The 23,879-nt window shown below is 33.9% G+C and overlaps 1 protein-coding gene across 1 annotated transcript; it reads left to right on the top strand.

The window, feature by feature from the left end:
- The first annotated feature begins 221 nt into the window (after nt 1-221).
- LOC149775141 (DNA polymerase delta subunit 4-like) lies at nt 222-18,642 on the top strand. Its single transcript, XM_089943325.1, has 4 exons — nt 222-389; nt 9,827-9,925; nt 11,770-11,881; nt 13,973-18,642. Exons 1-4 carry the CDS (start codon nt 314-316, stop codon nt 13,995-13,997), a joined length of 312 nt encoding a protein of 103 aa, XP_089799451.1. The 5' UTR covers nt 222-313; the 3' UTR covers nt 13,998-18,642.
- The last annotated feature ends 5,237 nt before the right edge of the window (nt 18,643-23,879 follow it).

Here is a 23,879-nt window from a genome sequence, read left to right as displayed (position 1 = left end):
ATAGTAATCGTGTGAACTTTAGACGAAATCGATAAAAAACAAAAAAAAAAACAACAAATTTTGTATTAAAAACAGCTTCACTATCTAAAGATGATATAACATTATTTGAATTTAAAATAATAATACTTATATATATATCGCATCGAATGAGAAATTATGACCTAAAATTAAATTCAAGAATATGTTAAGACTTTGTGTTTCGTTATAGGATCTCGTTTAATATACATTCAACCAAAGCGTCGCATGGGAGTGTTCATACATATCCAAAATTAAGAATAGGTAACGATCTTGAAGTCTTCGAAAAGGAAGAAGAATGTCAGCAACAACAAAATTGATCACGGATGCATTTAAACGAACGAAACAAGTAAATAGTTTAAAACGGAAATCAGGTATTGTTACCCAAATATAACACCAGAGTTTCTGCAGACAGTACATTCGAAGGAGGTCATCCGCGAAGTTATATTTTATATTAACTGTACAGTTAAATGCTCACAGTTAAAGAAAATAAACGGTCCATGTATTTACCGCATCACAAACCTACTGCAAACCACGTTTATAAATATATTTATATGTATATCTATATTTTTCGTAACTCTTGGTGCATGAATATATATTTTTTATTCATTGCCTTAAAATGTAAATAGTACTGAATGTCTCTAGTCCTACAGCGTAAGACACATCACCCGATATTTTTGTTGGGGAGGGTGATGGGTCTTACTGAATGATGGAGAACATGCCCTGGGAGAACTCCTCCCATTAGTCAGGAGAAGTCGCCCCAAGGATCAAAATATACTAGTCTAATTCTGAGATGTCGCCACATGGTTGTTAAGGTTTTATGTATTGTTGTTTTTCTTCAACTTAATAACTTATTAAATCTATAAAATTAGAAACTTTTCAACTTTTCCATTTCATCAACTCTGCTTCTGTTCTTAATGTAAAATAAGTGCTTTATGTAAATAAAAGAAAATCTGCTCTTCAAATCATTAGATGCATTTTATTTTGGATAAATAGACTGGGTGTAAGCATGATGTGATGTCTGCAGTTTTATATATGAAAGGGTTCCAATCTAATAACCAAAGTCATCCTGAGATGACTTTATGGCATGGACCTCTATAACCCGAAATCAGCTGAATTGGTGCTGACCATCAATAAGCCAAAGGGTTATAGTATCATCTCTCTAACTGAACAATTTAATCTGATTTTTCATTGAGATTTGCTAACCATTGACAAATGATAATTTAACTCGATAAAAAGCATCACTGATGTCTACTCAGGAAATGTGGTTGCTACTGAATTCAACATCGTGGATAATGTGCAGAATTTGGATGGTTTCTGAAAGTTCACATCTACTACACACATCATTTAGTTTATTTCTTCTTTTTTGTCAGTGTTCATAATTTTATTATTTCTCAATAAAACACAAACTATTTAAAGTTGAACAAGAAGTTTAAAAAATTATTCACCGCTAAATTGCTGATGCAAAATATTCAGGATAACATTATTATATTATATATAACTGCACCATGAACATGCATACTAATGGGATTTTGTTACCTTAAATGCATAATTGAACTGCTCGACGTACTTGGGACATATTGAGAAGTTCATCTTTATAAAAAAAAATTAGATGTCACATTTAAATCCTGGACTAAACTAAATAATATTTCACATGGTCCAAATCAGCTTGGAAGTTTGGAGAATCAACCATAAATCTGGGCCGAATCAGTCAGTAATTTGTACCAAATCAGTCTGGTCCAAATTTGAGAGTAATTACCACATTAATGAATAATGTTTGTATAATAGATGTATCAATCAAGAAAGTTAACAGTAACATTTGTTTAAAAAAATTTCTCATGGTGTTCCTGTGTGTGTTGTTGTAAAAAATCTAATGAGTTTATATGAATACACAGATTTTCAATTATAAGTGATCTATTTTTCTATTATTGACATTACACAAACAAGATAAATGCAGAATAGGAAGGAAGGGTTTATTATACAACAAGTGCAAAACAGTCTTGAACGTAAGTGTGGAAGAAAACTGCATATTCATCTGATGCAGTTACATACAAAATCAAAGGTGCATAATAAATTGATGTTGGAAACATTGAATGAAAAAGCATAAACATGTCTTTAGTGTTATTTCAGTTGGTAGATAATTTCTTACTTTTCAAAGATGGAGAAGGAAAAAAAAGAGTAAAAAAATGGAGGATTGTCCAATGTACATGTTAAAATAATTTTACAATATAAATATCAGAGTTCATCAACAATATAAAGTTTTGATTTCAAAACGAATACTTTTTGCAACCAATACTGAAACAGTTTTGCCGTATAACTGCCAGAGATGAGCACTGAATCTTCTAAGAGAATGAAAAAAAAAGTATTCTGATATGTGCTGAACATATTCAATCAAGGAAAAGGTATTCAGCTATCTGTTTGACAATCTGAACCCTCTACAAAAATGACTGTGACTGCTTAATAGTACGTTTGATAAAATTAATTACATTTATTTGAACATCAATGAATTTAAATAAGTTGCACATGGCACTTACTTAGATTTTGTCAAAATGGGTTAAAAACAAAAATGTTTATATCCAAGTTAAAAGCAATGAGGACTCGTGCTTTTTGTATTTTTAACAAATGTTCCTGTTGTTTTATATGTCCCATGAAAAGTAGGATCTCAGCAAATTTGACAATGATTTTGATATCACTGCCTATGTCTATGAACTTAACGAAATTTACCAAATGACCAAAAAGGAATATACACTTTGCCATGATGACAATTTGCACCATTACGTTGGAATGACAAACATAATAAAATAGAATTAGGATACAGGTACAGCATATAATCTAAAAAATTTATTCAACAATGCACTGACGCTTAGTTCTTCATTTTTGAACATATTCCTCAAGTGAAATAGTCTTCCTTGTTTATCTTTTGTTTTCCTGGTCTGAGTTCATTTCAGTTTCCCTTCCGAAACCATCTTGAGTTCCATAGGTATGGCGTTTGCTTCCTTGTACAGGAGAGTCAATACCAGATAATAAGATATATCATTCGTGTATTCAAATAATGCGATAACCACCATGTGGCAACATCTTTGTTGCTAACAGTATTGTTCTAAGGTGCACATTTATATCTTTTAAATGATTTATTTATTTCAGAGATAAATATTAAATAGGTTTTCTGGATGACAAGTTTTGGGGCGACTTCTCCAACCATTTGGGGTGACTTCTCCAAACACTCTGGGGCAACTTCTCCAGATACGTTGGGGCAAGTTCTTCCAGGGCAAGTTCTCCATATACCAGTCTTACTGCCTAACTGTGTTGCATGTTTTGATGTCGACTAATAGTGTAATGAAAGTCAAATTATCTGGAATATCACACACAACTGGCAACCAATAAAACGATGCTTTTCTGTAAAGTAAAGTTAAAATGTTTTTGCCAGACTTTACTTACCCTGATGTCTTTTCTCTAATAAATTCAAATTCTCACAAAAGAAATGGACCAGTTTTCAAGTTTTGTTGGCCTACATTTCACTTGGCTGGAAAGTGATGAAAGCCAATAATGCCAAAATTGGGTTAAGTTGAAATATTATTCTTGAACGAAATGAATAAAAGTATATTATGCCGATTGGAAGTGTAAGCAGCATTTCATTTTGTTAAGAAACATATCCACCACATGAACCTACTTAAACATACTTTAGCATACCTCGACTACCATCACATTGGAACAAATTCAAATGTATCTCAACAGAACATGAAAGTGTGTCCATTTGCTAATGTCATAATTTCATTCTGCCAGGATAAAGACAGTACAATAAGTATGTTAATTGCACATAAATTAATGGAAGAGTGCTGATATAGGCGGCCAGGTGTGTGAAATATTCCTGAAACTTTGACTACTCATTCCGATGTCAACTGACATCGGAACAGGCTATACAAGCTGTTATTTGGATAGTAAGACATAGCACTAAAACAAAAACATGTGCTGTGTCTTACATTATAGGACTAAAAATGTTTCTAGCTACATTTGGTTTATATGATCCAAGTATCTTAAGAGTTTATAGGATCTATAAATAGAAACTTACTTATGTGTTGACATTTATTAATAATCTTAATTAATAAGACTTAAATGGCACTTATGACTTAAATTTTCAGTGGCTGATGGAGTTTCGACGTTTCTAGAATAAAATTATGTAACTTACCATTGGTTGGTCTAGGTTACATGAACAAGCCAATTCAATGCAAAATGAGGTCTATTATGAAATACAGTCACAGTTGATAGTGTGACAATGCAAAATGAGGTCTATTATGAAATACAGTCGCAGTTGACAGTGTGACAGTGCAAAATGAGGTCTATTATGAAATACAGTTGACAGTGTGACAATGCAAAATGAGGTCTATTATGAAATACAGTCACAGTTGACAGTGTGAGAGAGAACTGAGCAATCAGTTTCATTCTGATTTTGGAATTATTCACATTTGTGTCCCAGTTGTAAGACATGTTTTATGTTGTATTTAGATATTATTCATGAGGAAAAACACTTGTTTGGACTGTTCATTGGAAATAAAAAGTGTTCATTATTTGGACTATAATATTATTCTGGGTCTGTTATTGCATGTTTGAAAGAATTCTGGACAATGTAATCTTGACATCATGGTTCTTGAAACTTTAAAGGAACTTTTCATTTATTTATGATTTTTGTTGACCTTTATAATGATTAGTTTAGATGATAATACTGCAAGTTCTACTCACATTTTCATTTATAACTTTTTTAATTAAATTGTTTGTTAAGTGTTACAAAACTTGTTGGTTTTGCTTTCTTCTGTTACTTGTGACCAACGATTTGTGACAATACTAACTCAATTTTATTTCATAAAATGTGGTGGGAGGGTATATACAATAAAGTATTTAATGTTACTCAAATGCATTTCAATAAATTTGAAAATATCAAATGAATCTGAATATGTGCATATTTTTATACCAGTGTTAGTAATAGATACGGGTCATCAATAAGTAGTTTATTCACATCAGTTAGATGGTGTTGTTTCAACCATATGTCAATTGGCCATACATGAAAACATCCTAGAATGATGGATAAGCTATCAGATAGACTGATTTACTCAAAACCTAGGAAAGTTTATAATGAATTAAAATGTGACAGCTCTTTAAATAGACCAAAGAACTTCAGACTTCCAGCAAGTAAGGAACAAAAGCTGTTAGAGATATCAGTATGTGTGGGAAACATATGTTTGTAAAGTGAATAATACATTACAGAGAAAGCTGTTAGAGATATCATTATGTGTGGGAAACATCTGTTTGTAAAGTGCATAATACATTACAGAGAAAGCTGTTAGAGATATCAGTATGTGTGGGAAACACGTTTGTAAAGTGAATAATACATTACAGAGGTATCAGTATGTGTGAGAAACATCTGTTTGTAAAGTGAATAATACATTACAGAGATATCAGTATGTGTGGGAAACATCTGTTTGTAAAGTGACTAATAAATTACAGAGATATCAGTATGTGTGGGAAACATCTGTTTGTAAAGTGAATAATACATTACAGAGAAAGCTGTTAGAGATATCAGTATGTGTGGGAAACACGTTTGTAAAGTGAATAATACATTACAGAGGTATCAGTATGTGTGAGAAACATCTGTTTGTAAAGTGAATAATACATTACAGAGATATCAGTATGTGTGGGAAACATCTGTTTGTAAAGTGACTAATAAATTACAGAGATATCACTATGTGTTGGAAACATCTGTTTGTAAAGTGAATAATACATTACAGAGAAAATGTTTCATCCATCATATTATATACCAACAACTAGATAAAATATTTCCATTTTTGGGGGAAAAAGCATGGGACCAAAAATCAGAACTGACTGGACTTTTAATTTGGGTTGACATTTTCTCACAACAGTAGTATATAAAAAAACAGATTATCATAAAGAAAGATACCAATGAATGTCCCATTTTTTCAGTCCTGTACTTTTTGCACAAAGACGCAGGTTATGAGACATACAGAACATTAATATACCATATTGCTACCAAATTTGAGAACAACATCAGAAGTGTCAAAATAAGACAACACAAGCACATGTTTTTTATGTATAAATGAAGAACTTGCCCTGTGGAGATATCCTTCCAGAATGTGTCTCAGTTCCATTGTACAAAGCACATGAAGAAAAACATTACATTAAAACTGGAAAGAAAAGTTGGCATGACTGGGAATCTGAAGAGAACATTCATAGATAAAATTGTTGGTGACGAGGGGTTGACTAATGTGGACAGCTCCGTTGTCTTTGAGGGGAGATCCTCAGAAATGATGCAACTTCTTCGTGACCACCCACTCTTCATTAAATATTATGACAGCATGTAAAAGAAAAATTGAACCAAGCAGAAAGAATCTCATTGACTTGTGGACAAACAATAATGCCAAATCATTGAACAACATACTAAAAAAAACCATTAAATTGGCTGAAAGCTGCGGCATACCCCAGAGCTGGTTCAGCTATTATTTCAAGCAATAGACCCCCAGTTCGTAGATTTCAGATTTGCACTTCATGGTGAAAGCAATTACCATTGGCACCGAAATTATGCCGCATGTTGCGACAAAAGCATAATATGGTATTGCAAAACAGGAGAAACACGAAGGAATTTTCATGATTGCCTTCAGAATTCAAAAACCATAAAACATGACATAACAGAAATAGTTTTAACTAATGGAAAATTCTGTTTTTCCAGTGGTGCTAAGAACTTTGCTCAAAATCCAAACCAACGGATAAGACCAAGCAGTGCAAAAAGTAAAAGCAATTTCAATAAATTGACAGGGGAGTGACTTTGGCTATAAAATTTAATTTATATTTATTCTGTAATCTGTTCCTTAATTTTGTTTTCTTGCTTTAATATTGTAATGGATAATGGCTACTGCCATATGTACATAAAAGACATTTAATTTTTTTTTCTCATTTGAGGTCAGTCAGTATAGTTGTAGTTCCTCCATAAATCATTCATAATAATTCATTTATTACTGTAAAGTTTTCATCTCTGTCCTCTCATTAAGTACCATATAACTATATTTATAAACAATTAATGACATCTATACAAGCAGATAAATGTTACTCAGGAAGTAAACCCATCATAAATACATAAATTAAATGCATGGACCCATAACATATACATGTACTTTGAATGACCGAAAGCCACAATATCCTATAGATTTCTGTCTTTATGTATTTTAAATAAAGCTCTCATTTTGATATTCAAAGATATTTTCTCCTACAAAATTTGACAAATACCCATTATTGCAGCTTGCATATGGTGTAGGAATACGTACATGCTGATAATATTTAATATAATTTCCAATGACTATTATATGTGCATGTTTTGGGAGAGAAAAAATTTAAATTTAATTTTGTATAAAATTGATTTAATTTTTTCAAATAATAATTAATATTTTAATTTTTAGTTTCATTCTTTTATTTGATAAGTCAATATACACAACATATTAAAATGTCATGTCTATCGTTACTAATAAAATTTTTATACAAATTTAAACTTTATTCAGGACTTGGGTCACAGTTAATTTTACAATATCGTCTCTACATTTGTTTATCAGTACTGAACTTTCCAATGTGTGCCAAACAATACATAATACTGGCTGCCATACATAGCCTATCGTGTGCTGAAAAATGGCGTTAAGCCCCACAACAACAAGAACAACAGCCAATCAATACAAATCATATGTTAATCTGAAATACATTCAAAGATGATTTCATGTGAAGTTCTTGTCATAGGTTCATGGGCATTTCTTTGAGATGCTGGACTGTGAACAAAGCAATATGTAATGGAACACAGATTTCACTTCCGGATCATCACTAAGACCTTATTACTCACTGTGCACTGTTGCTGAAACACACAGACAACCACACCATAAGTTCATATTCAAAAGAATAAACAATTACCTTTAAATCCATACCAAGAATGCCTCAATCTAACTGTTATATCACCACCAAAAGGAAACCGGAAAAAATGCTCTAAAATTAGACTGGGACTACATTCATTGGTACTGAGCCAAAACTGATAATTGTGATATGATTCTTAATAAAGGAATGCAAGGACTTGGAGATAAAACTAACTGCAAAGAAGGAATCTATGGATAGGAGCACAGAAATGGCCAGGAAGGGAGGGGCATCGTCGAGAATGAATCGCCTTCTGACAACAGATTCACCTGAGTGAACAGATGATGTTGGCACCTTCTGAATCATCGAAGAGCAAGAAGATAGCTGATATAACATCCACAAGGGATGCTTTACAGGCAGCATTTACAAACGGACCGAGATCTGAAAGCAAGTGAGCCATTTCAGAAGGAAGCTGTCTGATCTTTAGAGAACCTTGAAGAGGCCGGTCATTACTCTGATGACAAATGATTGGACTACACCCTTGATGGACTTTATTGTTCACTTTGAGATGTGTTTAACCCTAAATACTTGAACAGAAGAAGAAAAGAAACTGTTTGGGTGTTGTACTGAGAGGTCCAGCACACCAGTTGTTGGCAGTACTTGAGAAGAATTACACTGAATTGGTTGAGGCTCTGAAACGGAGATTCACACCACCAAACCAGACTGAGTTAAACATAGTTCATCTAAGGGGTAGGGTTCACAAGAATGGTAAAGCTTTTAATAACAGATCTTGTATAGACAATATGGTAGATTGCATCTTTAGCCTAGCCAGAGGTGAGCCATTTTTTGTCAACATACTCACAGCTGAACAGTTCTTTGATGCCCAACTAATATGAGCAAGAGTCACCTTTCTTCACATTTTCTCTAAATGACTTGTTTTGCTGTGCCATAAAGCACCAATACAAACTGATACATTATGAAATGGCAGGTTTAGGTTTAGTTGGGTCACATTTGGACAATTTGCTTATGCATTTCTTTTACTTTATTGTTAATATTTTTAAATAAATCAGCATTCAGAGTTTTGTGGACTGCAAGGGAATATGTCATCTGGTAATTGTTTGCACATGGTCTCTCTTATGAAACATACTGGAATATATGCATTCGGAGAGTACAGGTTTGTTTGCTTAAAGGTTTATCACCATTTCTCAGTGCAATATAGCCTAAATTTTGGTGGCTATTATAACTGGTGGGGGAAGAACGGAAGAAAACCCCATTAAGAACCACCAACCCACAGGAAGCTACTGGCAAGCTTTCTCACTTACATTTGCCAAGACTGAGAGTGAAATCCTTGCAGACATAGGCCAGATAGCAGTTATTGTTAAAGGCGAGCACTTTAGACCACTTGGCCAACCAGCGGCTCCTCAGCTATTTTTAAAAGAGCAAGTAAAAACAGAGCAACTGATCAATCATGAGCCATCATTATAAACGGGTGTCTTGGTGCTTCACAAAAAATAGTGACTTTAAAGGAAGGAATATAGAATAAAGATGGCATTTCACAAACAACAAGCATACTGCTTTCCATGTAAGGTTTTCCCACCCAATTTTTTATCTTTTATATTCTCAGGACTTTATGGGGTGTTTTTTTTTTTCTTTCTCTGCTGTGTCAGTGTTAGTTGTACACCATATCAGTTTGGCTTATAGTACTTATACATTTTTCAGACTTGAATTAATGGCAAATATAACTTGCTTTCAAGTACATTTATTTTGTCTTATTCTTTTTACTTTACCTATTTTAGAGGGATTTTAGCTTGTATCATGATTCTATGTTATTCCTTGAGAATCTGGGTTCTGTCCTTGAATTGTTTTTACATAAACCTGTATAACCCCTCTTGACTGTAATGAGCATATTGTATTTCAGATGTGAAGCCATCCTCAAGTAAAGATGGCAGTCAGCGAGAACAAGAGATGACTGTTTTGAAACAGTTTGATTTGACACTGGAATTTGGTCCATGTATAGGTAGGTACAATTTCAGGTAGAAGGTCTTTCCTGACAATCCTTCTCCACAGTTTGATTTGACACTGGAATTTGGTCCTTATATAGGTAGGTACAATTTCAGGTAAAGTCAGAATATACATGCCCGTTTGTTTGTACCCCCTGCCAATTCCAGTAACGAAAAGCATAAACAAGATCAGAAATCCTCAGAACTTACTCAGTTCATTCATTGATTTATAATTTCTAACCCGATTGCCACCAGGGTGTCAATAACACCATCATCGTCTGCGAGTTTTATGTTTAACGGAAGTTTTCAGTACAATAGACAGATATGCTCGAGATCCATTTCCAGTTCCTGGACAAGTCCATTTTTAGCAAAGGGGTGTGTGCACGACTACAGATGTACATACATCTGTCGTCTGCTTCCGATATTTACAATGTTGAATCAAGCAAAAGAAAAGAATGACAACAAATTTGCATCTTCCATAGATTTAACATGCAGTTTAATTTCAATGTTCATGTCTGGAAAGTGATATAATTTACAGAATTATCCAGCAGTTACCAAACAGGATGAAATACGTCATTATGGTGTCTACTGGAAATAAATTAGCCCTTAGTGTACACATGCTATGTTAGTATGGAAAGTTCTTTAAGCATGAAAGGTGAAGTGGATGCCAGGATTAGTGCCATTCTGGTCACAGTCAGGTTAGAAATTATAAATCAATGATTCAATTGACTTCTGTGCACTTTTTATCACATTAAACGTTTTCGTTTTTGAAATCGGTAGGGGGGTACAAACAAACAGGAATGTAGAGTCAGACTATAGAAGGTCTTTCCTGACAATCCTTCTCCACAGGAATATGAAGATTGTAAGCTGATAGTGATAGTTTTTTGAAAATCACAATCGACCAAATTTATTACAACGTTCCAGCCTGTTGCTTTGATCATGATGGTTTTTTGAAAATCACAATCGACCAAATTTATTACAGTATTCCAGCCTGTTGCTGTGATCATGATAGTTTTTAAAATCACAATTGACCAAATCCATTACAATATTCCAGCCTGTTGCTGTGATCATGATAGTTTTTAAAATCACAATAGACCAAATCCATTACAATATCCCAGCCTGTTGCTTTGATCATGATAGTTTTGAAAATCACAATAGACCAAATCTATTACAGTATTCCAACCTGTTGCTTTGATCATGATAGTTTTTAAAATCACAGTAGACCAAATCCATTACAATATTCCAGCCTGTTGCTTTGATCATGATAGTTTTTGAAAATCACAGTAGACCAAATCCATTACAGTATTCCAGCCTGCTGCTTTGATCATGATAGTTTTTAAAATCACAATTGACCAAATCCATTACAATATTCCTACCTCTTGCTTTGATCATGATAGTTTTTGAAAATCATAATCAACAAAATCCATTACAGTATTTCTACCTGATGCTTGCACACCACATAAGCTACCCATCTGCTTGAAAATCATAATAGATGAAATACATGACATTTTTCTAGCACATTGATTGCATAATGATAGTTTTTGAAAATCATAATAAACAATGTTTTCTAACATACTATGTAAGTTATCCATGAACTTGAAACTCATAAGACAAAAGCCATTATAATATTCCACCCATTTGCTCTCATATTAAGTTCTTTTTTGCCTCTCGACTTGATGAGACAATTGAGGGTGGGGTTGAATTAGAAGAAGAAAAAAGCTAATTTCATAATGAGAATTACACAGATTTATTGATCTTGAAAACAGAGATATCTTAGAACAGGAGTCACATATGGTTAAGAACCATTGTAGATGGCATTGAGTTTCTTGAACAGTTTTCAGTTTAGATTACTTCATTCTAGGAGTAACACGTCTGGAGCGTTGGATGCGGGCAGAGAAGCATGGCCTGAATCCTCCAAAGGATGTAAAAGAACTTCTTGACCAACATACAGATGATCCAGAGTATACAGAGTGGTGAGTTGATATCCTGTGCATTAAATTCAAGACTTGCCCTAGCAGGGCTTAAATGTAACTTAATTTACACCTGCCTATCTGTCATCAAACTTCTCAAGCTGAGCGCATACTGAAACTTTTGTCACCATAAATGTTCTGTATAGTCAGATTTGAGGTAAATATCTTGCTTTTATGGTACAAGCTGCCAAGTTTAAAAATATTGAACTATTAAATTAATGCATTGATTCCAAAACAGTTTAGAAGTAATCACTATAAATAAATTGAGTATGTGCTAAAAATGAATACCTTTACAAAAGCAGGATCAGAATGTATACTTTCCTGACCTTGTAGACAGAGTTTATATGTTCCTGTATATTTTAAGCAACATTTTTTTACTTGTCATGAGCATCCACACGCAAGTTATTTTAGCTTATCATGGGTCATTACATAGAAGTTATTTTAAAAATGCTATTCCAAAATCAGTAAAGTATCCAATATTTATAATACACCATTCCCTCGATAACTAGCAAAACCACTTATAGTGCAGTGTCTAGTGTGAATCACATTTTTTTTCAAAGAAAATAAAAGAAATTGGCCCCAATGTGTTTAATGTGAAGAAAATCAAAATCAGAATTGGTAAGTGAAATCTTGATATATCGCTCATTTTCATGTCAAAATGGCAGTTTATTATTTCATTATATACTTGTAGTAATGTCATCCAATATTTCAGTGGTATCTGCTTCACTGCTTTTTTCCTATTTTCATAAAAAGGAGTAATGCCAGAAAACAACCTTTACCGTACATTGCTTTTCAAACGCCACAACTAACAATTGTCCCGTATATTTCTGACCTACATACTTATATTTTATGCTAAATCTTCCTCCACATAATATTTAGACTTTGTTGTTTATGATTTGTATTTTTTCTTAATCTATTTTTTTACCAAATGATTTACAAAATCAGAGAATCTAATGAAGTGGTACTTCTGAGACACAATGATATCCACCATTATTATACACCATGATGATTGACAGGTTCACTTGCAGTTTCAAACTAATTGTATAAAGAAAATGACACAAATCACCTATTCTATTCTTAAAACCCAAATTGCCATTTACATATTGATAATTAAGTTTCTAAACACCAGTTGGTATGTTTTCATCATTATAAGTTCTGGAAATCAGGACGTGATGACTTGCTTGTGAAAGAGTTAATTGTCAGCCAGCTATTGAAACACGTGTTTGTCAGCATAATTGGTATTGACACCAGCTATCTGATATTTGCAATATATTTTGCCTTGGGCCACAACATAACCCTGGAACTACCTGGCAAAGGTGACGGAGCATCAAAGAAGTCGGAAATTACTGTCATATACATCAGAAATATCAGTGGGTGAAATTGTTTTTGCTTTCCTAACAGAAGGTGTGAAGTTTTCATTTTTAGTTGACTTGGTCCTCCACTTTGCCCTGTAGCCTGACCCTTGTATCCAATTCAACACAAAAAAGCAAAGACATGACACACAATATGGTTAGCAGTACACATGTTAAGTGTACGGATAGCTTGTAGCCTGACCCTTGTATCCAATTCAACACAAAAAAGCAAAGACATAACACTCAATGTGCTTAGAAGTATACATGCTAAGTGTATGGATAGCTTGTAGAATAATGATTTTAAGGATCTCTTCAGTATAGTTATCCTGAAATTCAAGCTAATTTATGAAGAAAAACAGACTATACCATTATGAGATATTTATTCAAAGTTAATTTCAACATAGTTATAAAAACAGCCCACTTTACAGTTGCCTCCCTACATCAGTTTCCATCCTTTTATTAGATTTGTATGTGTCCCTTGGTAACTCACACCCTCACTTACAGTGTGGTAGAGCCCACTGTGTGCAAGTTATTGAGGAGTAGTGTACATGGAAAAATTGCTATAATTTTTTGTCCCAAACTTTTAGGCCATAAAAAAAAAGTTTTGAAAGTAATTAAGGGTGTCGCAAGGCATGCTGTCATTATGGTTAACCATGAAAATTCATGGGTACACATAGCAATAAATTCATTCACAGTATTTAAATTATTAAAAATTTTCTTTCTTTTTTATTTTATCACACAGCTTATGGAAAGATTATGCAATCTGAATCAGTCTGAGGCAAGATGCAGAAGCATTGACAGTCCGCTGCTTCAGCTCCTTCATTTTATGATAGATCTTAGGGGATGATTATGCATCTAAAATCTGTTGTATGTAAGTCTTCATGTTATCATGCGGAATAATGGGATGATTATGCAGCGTGTGTCTGAGGCACTGCAGTCTTAATTTTATCAGTTAGCTTATGGGATTATTGTGTGGTATGGATCTGAGGCATGGCACAGTCTTCAATTTATCATGCAGCTTATAGATGATTGCAGTATGAGTCTGGATTGGCACAGTCTTCATTTTATCATGTGGCTTATGAGATGTTTATGCAGTGTGAGTTGGAGGCATGGCACAAACTTCATTTTATCATGTGGCTTATGGGATGATTATGCAATATTAGTCCAGAGCATGGCAAAGACTAGCATTTTATCATACGGCTTATGAGATGATTGTGCAATGCCGGTCTGAGGAATGACACAGAAGTACTGACAAGGCAGTTGCTACAGATCTTCAGTCCTATTAATATACAGAGCACTTTTTGTTTTTGATATAACAAAATGTATGACACTACAAATAATATGTAGGGATGGATGAATTTTGTTAACAATATTTCTCCATGATAAGTCCAAGGATGTTCACCACGTTTCAGAAGAATGGAGATGGGCTTATCAGTGGTAAAAACTTTTGTAAATGGAAGTTTGTCTGAAGTTTACAAAAGTTAGGATGGGCTTATCATCAAGAAGGGACTAATCATAGTGTGAATGGAATACTGCCATTATTCATCATGCTTTTTGTGTGAATAGAATTTATATATCTTTAGTTGCCATGTTTTCTGTTTCCCATACCATGTTTGATATGGACAGTTCTGTTAAGGTTGGAGTGTTGCTAATGCACACCGACATATGTATCTTGGTATAATAATTTCTTTACATACTTAGTTTTATGGAAGGAAAAATTTGTTTTAAGAACATGCCTCTTTGTAACAATCATGGAAAACTTTATAAATTTATTTGCAGAGAATTATTGCTATAAAAAAATTTGTAAGTTGAAATTTTGTTCAGCAGGTTGGATGAGTTTAGTTAGAGTTTAACAGTTAATGGTATTGCCATATCAAAGTACCTGAAACATTTCTTGTTTATATGTTACCAGTTTTATTATTGTACATTGTTTGAAGGCATTTGTTATATTCATTGTGATGATTTGTTAAAAATAAATCATTTAAATTTTAGCCGGTAGTAATAAATGCCAAATTTACTTTGTGGTTTAATGGTTGGCATGTTGGACTTATGACCAAAAGGAGTGTGGGTTCAGATCCTTCAGTAAGATCAGCCTGGGTTGGCTACTGTAGTGTGTCCCTGAAAAAGGCATTATAATCCAAAATAAGCTTCTTTTCCTGCTGTGCCATAACAAGAAATCATACAAACCATCCTCCTGAAACACTTCCAGATTTAATTACCAAGAACACATAAATCTATGACCTTAAGAAAATATTCCAGAAAAATTTGGTAATCAATCCAGGCTGATCAAATGATGGGTCTTTAACCTGCAACCTTCTGGTCACATGTCTAACATCTTAACCATTGAACCACTGCTGGTCTTGGTGATTTCCATGTTACGACCAGGAAAGGGCCCCAGGAAGACAAGAGCAGACCCAGGAATCCATGCTGAATGCAGATGTTAAATACCCTTGTAATGCCAACTAAGTGGGCATATGAACAATTTCCAAGTTATAAATTAGGGCCAAATCCTCAGTGGAAGAGCATCCGCCTCGGATGCAGGAGGTCGAGTGTTTGATCTTCGGCTGAGTCAAACCAAGACTTATAAAAATGGTACTAATAGCTGCCTCGCATGGTGCTCAGCATTAAGAGGTTAGTGTTAGGACTGGTCGGCCTGGTGTCAGGATAGTGTGACTGGGTGGGACATCATGCTACATTTTTGCAGCATGATGCCCCAGTGCAAGACATCACTATAAACTGTCACACTGCAGACATTGTAACGATATGACTGAAAAATTGTTAAAGCTACATTAAAAATCCAAACCACACAAACACACATACACACAGACACCAGTGGAAGAATTGTTGGTTGAATAAATGACTTGTCCTTTTCATGGCAAAAAGTGATTGTATATATATCATCTAGGAAAGATCAAGTAAACCGTCATTAATGGATACTGTTGCAAATATGTGTTCCAACTTTTCTTTCCCCGTCTACAGTTTCGATACACTTTAAAATTTTGTTTTCACAAGCTGGCATATATCATAGCATTATTACTCAAAAGATAGAATGGTAGAAAATTGAAAGCTACATAAGTTTCAACATGGATGTTTCTCAAAATAATTGTCTTTTGTTTTAAGAAAAGGATATAGTTTTGTTCTGAATGAACAATAACACTGAATTATTTACACATCCTCATGCAAAAAGCAGTGACATCATACACATTCATTTTGTTAGAACACATTGATGTGTATTGAAATCCGTTGGGGTCATGTTTTAATCGATCTTTTAAAGATTGATAGTCTTGAAAGTAATAATAATTTATGCCATTATTCTGAACATGATTATGAAGCAAACATTTAATGTATAAACCCACTCTCTTCTAACTGTCAATGTCCATCCGTTTCTTACTTTTTCGTAGGTATCTCTGTAACTTGAGCAATCACTTATCTTGCTGTTGGTATTTTTAAACACTTATATGAGAGCTATCCAGAAAGAGGTGTGATTGACTGTACAAAATGCATACACTATGTAATTAATAGCTTTTAATTTATGTTACTGTGCTTTTTTATATGTTTCTTTATATTTGTAGCTGTACTGCTTCATCAATTTTACATGATTTTGTTAATTTTACAGAGTTTTTGTTAACATTTTAGTAATTTTTATTTTGTTATGGTTAAACAATGTTTTGTACATTTATCTAATACAAGTATTATGTTGGTGGATTGTAAAAGCATATTGTCTAATCACCAGTTATAGTCAGAACATAAGCACCTTGTAAAAACAGATTTTACATTTTGTAAAAATAGACTGTATAAAGAACAATCATAACAAGAACAGTCATAGTAAAAATATACACTGAACATGTACCAATCATGGTACAAATATACACTGAACATGTACCAAGCATGGTACAAATATACACTGTATAACCACCAATCATGGTACAAATATACACAGTATAACCACCAATCATAGTACAAATATACACTGTATAAGCACCAATCACGGTACAAATATACACTGTATAAGCACCAATCACAGTACACATATACACTGTATAAGCACCAATCATGGTACAAATATACGCTGTGCAAGCACCAATCATGGTACAAATATACACTGTACAAGCACCAATCATGGTACAAATATACACTGTATAAGCACCAATCATGGTACAAATATACACTGTATAAGTACCAATCATGGTACAAATATGCACTGTATAAACACCAATCAGGGAACAAATAAACACTAAGTACCAATCATGTTACACATCTACACAGTATAACCACCAATCATGGACACATATACACTGTACAAGTACCAACACGTATACACTGTACAAGTACCAATCATGGTACACATACACTGTATAAGCACCAATCATGGTACACATATACACTCTATAAGCACCAATCATGGTATACACATACATGTATATGCACCAATCATGGTACACATACACTGTATAAGTACCAATGGTGGTACACATATACACTATAAGTACCAAACAGGGTACAAATATACAGTGTATAAGCACCAGTCATGTTTCACATACACACTATAACCACCAATCATGGTACACATATACACTGTACAAGTATCAATCATGGTACATATACACTGTACAAGTACCAATCATGGTACACATATACACTGTACAAAACAGGGTACAAATAAACACTATAAGCACCAATCATGGTACACATATACACTGTATAACCACCAATCAGGGTACAAATATACACTGTATAACCACCAATCATGGTACACATATACACTGTATAACCTCTAAAAACATGCTACACATATGCTGTATAAGCACCAATCATAGTAAAACATAAACTTTGCATGTACCATTGATAGTAACCATACACTGTTAAAGAACCAATCATGGTAAAACACAATGTTAAGCATCAACCATGGTAAAATACATTGTTAGCACCAGACATGTTAAAACAAGCACTGTTAAGAACCAAAATAAAAACGTTTTAAAATAATGCTTTTGATGAGTAAGCAACAGATTAGAATTCCATACAATGCTTTTATTGGTTGTAATTGAGGTCATAGACTTTTCTATTTATATACAAGAGTAAAATGTACAAAATACTATTTTTTGTTTGTTTTAGCATATCTCTTGCAAACCATATTGCAAGAATATAATTAAAACAGAACATAAATGTTGTATAGTCCACAATTTTATTTTTACAATTGTCTTTTTAATATTTTTAGTTCTGGTCTTATTTGTCATATATAATGTAACGGCTCAGCTTGAGGAATGCCAGAAATCCGGAATAAAAATAGCATTGTTTTGTATTTGTGTACCTTTACATGTCTTTATGTGGAAATTGAGGGGAGAATTGCTGATGTGCTAATATATTTTGATGACAGAGACTTGATATTAGATGAAGTAAATGTACCAAAATGTGCTTGTTGTTATTCTCTTTTTTTTCACAACACTTGGATTTTGTGTTTGTGTTTTGTTGTCATATTTTTCAGTTTGATTTGGCAAACATGTCAAAATCTGAAGTTCTTTATTTGCTGTTATATTGTCCTGTGAATCAATTATGTGTAGTTTTCTTTGTTACTTTTAAACAAATGTATTAGTGAACAGAGTTACATGCAAGATGGCATAAATGATGTTTGGATGCACACTGAAATTAAAGATGTCATCTTACAGTGGTTACAATTAACACCTTCTAGCTTTGATATATGTATTACTTATTATCTCTACTCAGTGCTCAAAGAAAATATTTTCTGATACATGTCCCAGTCTTGTTACTTTAAATCACTTACAGGTCCTGATCCAAATTCCACATCCTTGATGTTCCATGTGACCTGATTCAAATTCCACAACCTCTGACTCCAGTTACTTATGCCCAACAGGGGCATATTTTCTTTACTATTTAACAGTGCTTAAACTTTTATTTTCAGACACTTGTGACTCGCACAGGGCAAGTTAATTTAAACAAATCATTAAGGCATGACTCAAATTCCATTAGCCACAATTCTGATTACATGTGCTCGAAATGGCCATATTTTTTTACTAGTATTTTGACACATTGTTGAAACTGCAATATTGATTCATGTGATTTACTCACTTCTCAAATTATTTCACATAAAGAAATATTTTCCTCCTTGTTCTAATGTCAACCATTGTTCAGCTGCTCCAATGCTCAAAGAACTTTGTTTGCAAAACAGGTCAAGGGCAAGTGGCTTCCAAAGAAAAATCACTGCCCTGACATAAAATCCCCAGTTACACACATACACCATCCAGAAAAAGTAAATGGTCAGCCCTTATACTTGTGATTTTCACAATACTGAATCCTCCAAATTCAGATGAGGGGTTTACATATTTCCAACAATTTCAAATGTTCTGCATTCTCAGGTGGTGAATTCTGAACAGTTGTGGTACACACCTATGCTTCTGCAATCTCCTACATGAGATTTGCCATTCGGTCAATGATTAGTCTGTATTTTATCACGATCTCTCTGGGCTTTTGAGTAGTTTTGTATTCTTAACACTGCACAAATCTCATTATTTCTCCATACTGTAGTAAAAAAATGTAAGTGAAATCCAAGAGAAATTGACCTTTTTTATATCAATCAGTAAAACATGTAGCTTTAAGTTTCTTAATTAGTTTGTGTGCTATTGTGAATATGTCACAATTACAGACAACGCTCACTCCATATTAGTAGAATCAATGGCTACAAACATTTAAACTAAATGAATTCAAATATAATGTAATGGTCAAAGTTCCTTTAGGGGTAAAATATTGTGGTCTGTGCTTTTATAAGTTGGTAATGCCCTGGCTTAGCCTAATTATAAAATAATTACATAGTTACTGTTAGATATATATTTAACCAGCAATGCAGTACCAAGGAAGCATGATTAACAGAAGACTTATTGTTATTCATGCTGAACAATGAGTGCCAATTATAGGTAATGAAATATGTAGAACAGAGATAATACTGTTCCCCATAATGATCATGTGCTTTACTTTGTACATGCAGATGTTGCAGCATTTAATATAATTAGGCAGATGATCTTCATGATGTGGAGGGTCCTGCATGTCATTCCATATCGGGTAGTGGAATATTAATAATTTACCAGCATCTTTCAAAAACTTCAAAATAAAAATGACACAATTGGTCTACGGGTGCAGATTTCTCTCTAAAACAAATTAGATAACATTTTTGGGACTGGCCTGACTGGAAACTCACTTAGAATGAAAATGAGGCCCATCAAAATTTATTGGGGACTCTGGCATCGGTCTGTCAGATTATTTTAGCACTGTCTACTGGTCATAGACCAGAAGGTTTTGAGGGTCTGTTGTCCATCATCCAGCATCAGTCTATCCTTTAGCACAAGTTTGTTATCTTTACTCCTAAACTACTTGGTGGATTACCGTGAAACTTTACACACATTCATCCTATGGTCTAGTTGGTCCTAAATCAATATGGTACCACTTGGACATCCAATATAGCTGACACAGCAACCATTTTGAAAATGTTATTGCTACTTCTCCTTAACATGAAGTCATTGTCTCCAGAAGATTTCTCATGATGACTAGATGATCTTAAATAAAAATGGTTCCTATCTTAATTCCAATATGGCTAGCATAACAGCCACCTTGAAAATCATGTTACTGATATTTCTCCACAACAGAAAATCATATCAACATGGGGTTTTTAGCTGACGATTCATTATGATATCTAGTTGGTCCAAAATAAAAATGGTTCCCATCTTAATTCCAATATGGCTAGTTTAACAGCCACCTTGAAAATCTTGTTACTGATATTTCTCTATGGGGGGCCCTGAGTGGCCGAGTGGTCTAAAGCACTCTCCATTAGGAGTAGCCATAACAAGATTTTCAAAATGGCCACTTAGTTGGCCATACTGGAGGTAAGATCTGAACCATTTTAATTTAGAACCAACTAGATATCATAAGGAATCTTTCACTAGAAACCCCATCTTGATATGATTTTCTGTTGTGGAGAAATATGTTGTTGTGGGGTTTAACGCCATTTTTCAGCACAAGATAGGCTATGCATGGCAGCCAGTATTATTGGTGGAGGAAGAACCAGAGAAAACCCTGGGAAGAACCACCGACCCAAGAGAAGCTACTGGCAAGCTTTCTCACATACCCACATTGGCTGAATCCTAGACTCGAACCCACAGACAGAAGTAAGAAGTAATGTGGCAGTGATCCGTAACAGAGAGTACCTTAGACCACTCAGGGCCCCCCATCCCAGGAGTAATAATATTGTAATTTAACTCATTGATTTTATTCTTAACTTTATAAGGAAGATAATACCTATTCTGAAGAAAATTTGTAGAATGTGCAAGAGAGAAAGCAAGAATGCTAGAGGGTTACTGAAAAGTTCTCTACGTTCTGTCATACGTTAATTTCATGTTTGGCTTCATGCATAAATGCTTGAAAATTCCAGATATGAAATTTGACCCTTGATCAAATTAGATTTGGGACAGCCAAATTGAGTAAAAAAAATCTTTATTAAAGCTTTTACTATTTTAGTTTTAATATTCCTTAAAGGAATTGACTCTGGGAATCTTGTAGATGCAGCTATTATAGTCACCAGGTATTGGTTACCTGACTTGGTCTTAGGTAAGGAACCAACACAGTATTCTGCTAAATTGTTCATCAAATGCACAACTAGGATGCAAATGAGCCTTAGCTATCTTCTGATTGGGTTTTCCTATCATTTGACAAGTGACAAAAGGTCTACAGTATTTACAAACATCACTTTTAATTTCTGGCCCATAAAAGTGATTTAAGATCTTGTAATAAGTCTTATTGATCCCTAAATGACCAGCAAAAGGAGGTTTCATGGGCTGGACTAAAAATTTCCTGACTATACAACTTCGCAATTACAGTTAGATAGTTCAGCAACCATTCATCACCAGCTGGTTCATCAGGTGGTCTCACTTTTCGTGAGGACCACATTTTTAACAAAATAACAAGCAGGTACTTATGTAGCTAAAGTTTTGTTCCTAGACCTCTGAAACAAACAGGAGATCTCAGCATATTTTTCTGTTCAATGATGAGTGCTTGTCGTTTGTCACACTGATTAGAATAAAGAGAATTAGTAGTTAAAAGAGGATCACTGTCTTCATCAACAGCCTGACCAAAACTCAAGTAATACTTTCCTGATCAACATCATTCTCAAGAGCTTTCTCTGCCACAGCTCTAGTAACTGCACAAGCTGGGTCAAAATCCGGGATTTCTTTTTCAATAGGATCTATTTTCTGACCCAGCAAAGGCTCATCAGTTACAAGTGAATTAAGAACAATCTCATCTCCGGCTAGGTCACTGCCCTGTAATAAATTAATACCCTCAATGGGTAAAGACAACTGTTCTATCATGGGTCCTGAGACAAAATCTGATGACAAATTTACAAAGTAGAGAGGAAAACTCTGGTTAGAAGAAGATTTCTCAGAAAATGTCAAACTACCTGGCAATAAAAGAATCTGAGAAGCTCCTATGTCCCTTAAAATTTTAATAGAGATAGGATTGGCAGAATCACTTATGAGTGATATAGAACCCTTCAATATGAATGGTTAATAATTCTCAATAATAAAATTAGACCGGGGTTTGTTTGACCCAACAAATGTATTGCGTTCAATACATGACTGTGACCTATTAGAAATAAGAGCATTTGGAATAGTTCTCCTTGCAATGTAGGAAGACAAAAGGATTTCTCATCATGCTTATCAGAAGCTTGATTTCAAAAAGTTCTGCCAGATTGAGATTTGAAAGTGCTTGTATTAGACTGAAATATGTTTTTTTAACCAGAAGACTGCTGAATGGAAGACTTAATGACAAAAGAAACTTATGAGCTAAAGAATACTCATACAAGCAGTAGTTTCTAAAGTTTCAACGTTTTGCTCATAAGGAAAGTCTTAACTTCACTGTGGACACAATTCTTGAACTCTTCAACTAATATGAGTTGTCAGATTTTGTAGTCTTTACCAACTTTCAAATAATTGCTCTTTTTCTCTTGCAAATTAGACATGGGATTGTTCAGTTTCTTTTTCAAAGTTCCTAGACCTTTGCAGATAAGCTTCAGGTACCAACTCATAACACTTCAAGATACTTTCCTTAACCAGATCATAATCAGCACTTTGCTGTACTGACAGGGAAGTGTAGATGCCATGAGCTTTGCCAGAAACTTTGTATTATCAGAGTCCAGTACTCTTATGGCCAATTCCAATTTTCGGGAATTTTCTCAAACTTTTCCCAAAATGAGGAAATTATGTATATACTTATCTTTCCTTAAAAAGGGGGTAGTAAAATAATAAGTAACATCAAAGCCTGAACGTTTGTGGGGTCATGCATTTCTCATACTGGCTCTTCCTTTATTCTAAATTGATATTCCCTTTCTTCTTTCTCTCTTTCTCTATGCATCTGTATTTCTTGCTCTCTTTCCTCTTTCTGCAAATGCATTTTCCTCTCTCTTTCTTCTCTTTGCATTTGTCTTTCTCTCTCCTCTTTTTACAATTTCATTTATTTTTCATGATTCTCAAACTTTTAAAACTATTTCATTCTTGTATTTTAATTTATATCCAATAACTTTTAATTTAGAGACATATGGAAACTCACTAATCAAATCAAAAAAAAACTTTCATCCAAAACATTGTTTTCTC

This window comes from Sinohyriopsis cumingii, chromosome 19 (assembly GCF_028554795.1).
Source record: "Sinohyriopsis cumingii isolate HCF-2022 chromosome 19, ASM2855479v2, whole genome shotgun sequence".
NCBI classification, from domain to species: domain Eukaryota; kingdom Metazoa; phylum Mollusca; class Bivalvia; order Unionida; family Unionidae; genus Sinohyriopsis; species Sinohyriopsis cumingii.
Note: the sequence above shows the minus strand (reverse complement) of the source record. Positions and strands in the feature narration are given on the sequence as shown.

Bases quoted from the DNA above. Each gene is read 5' to 3' on its own strand.
- LOC149775141 (XM_089943325.1), top strand. From the start codon at position 314: ATGTCAGCAACAACAAAATTGATCACGGATGCATTTAAACGAACGAAA. The intron at 390-9,826 runs GTATTGTTACCC...ATTGTATTTCAG, and splicing joins TAGTTTAAAACGGAAATCAG to ATGTGAAGCCATCCTCAAGT. The intron at 11,882-13,972 runs GTGAGTTGATAT...TTTATCACACAG, and splicing joins GATCCAGAGTATACAGAGTG to CTTATGGAAAGATTATGCAA.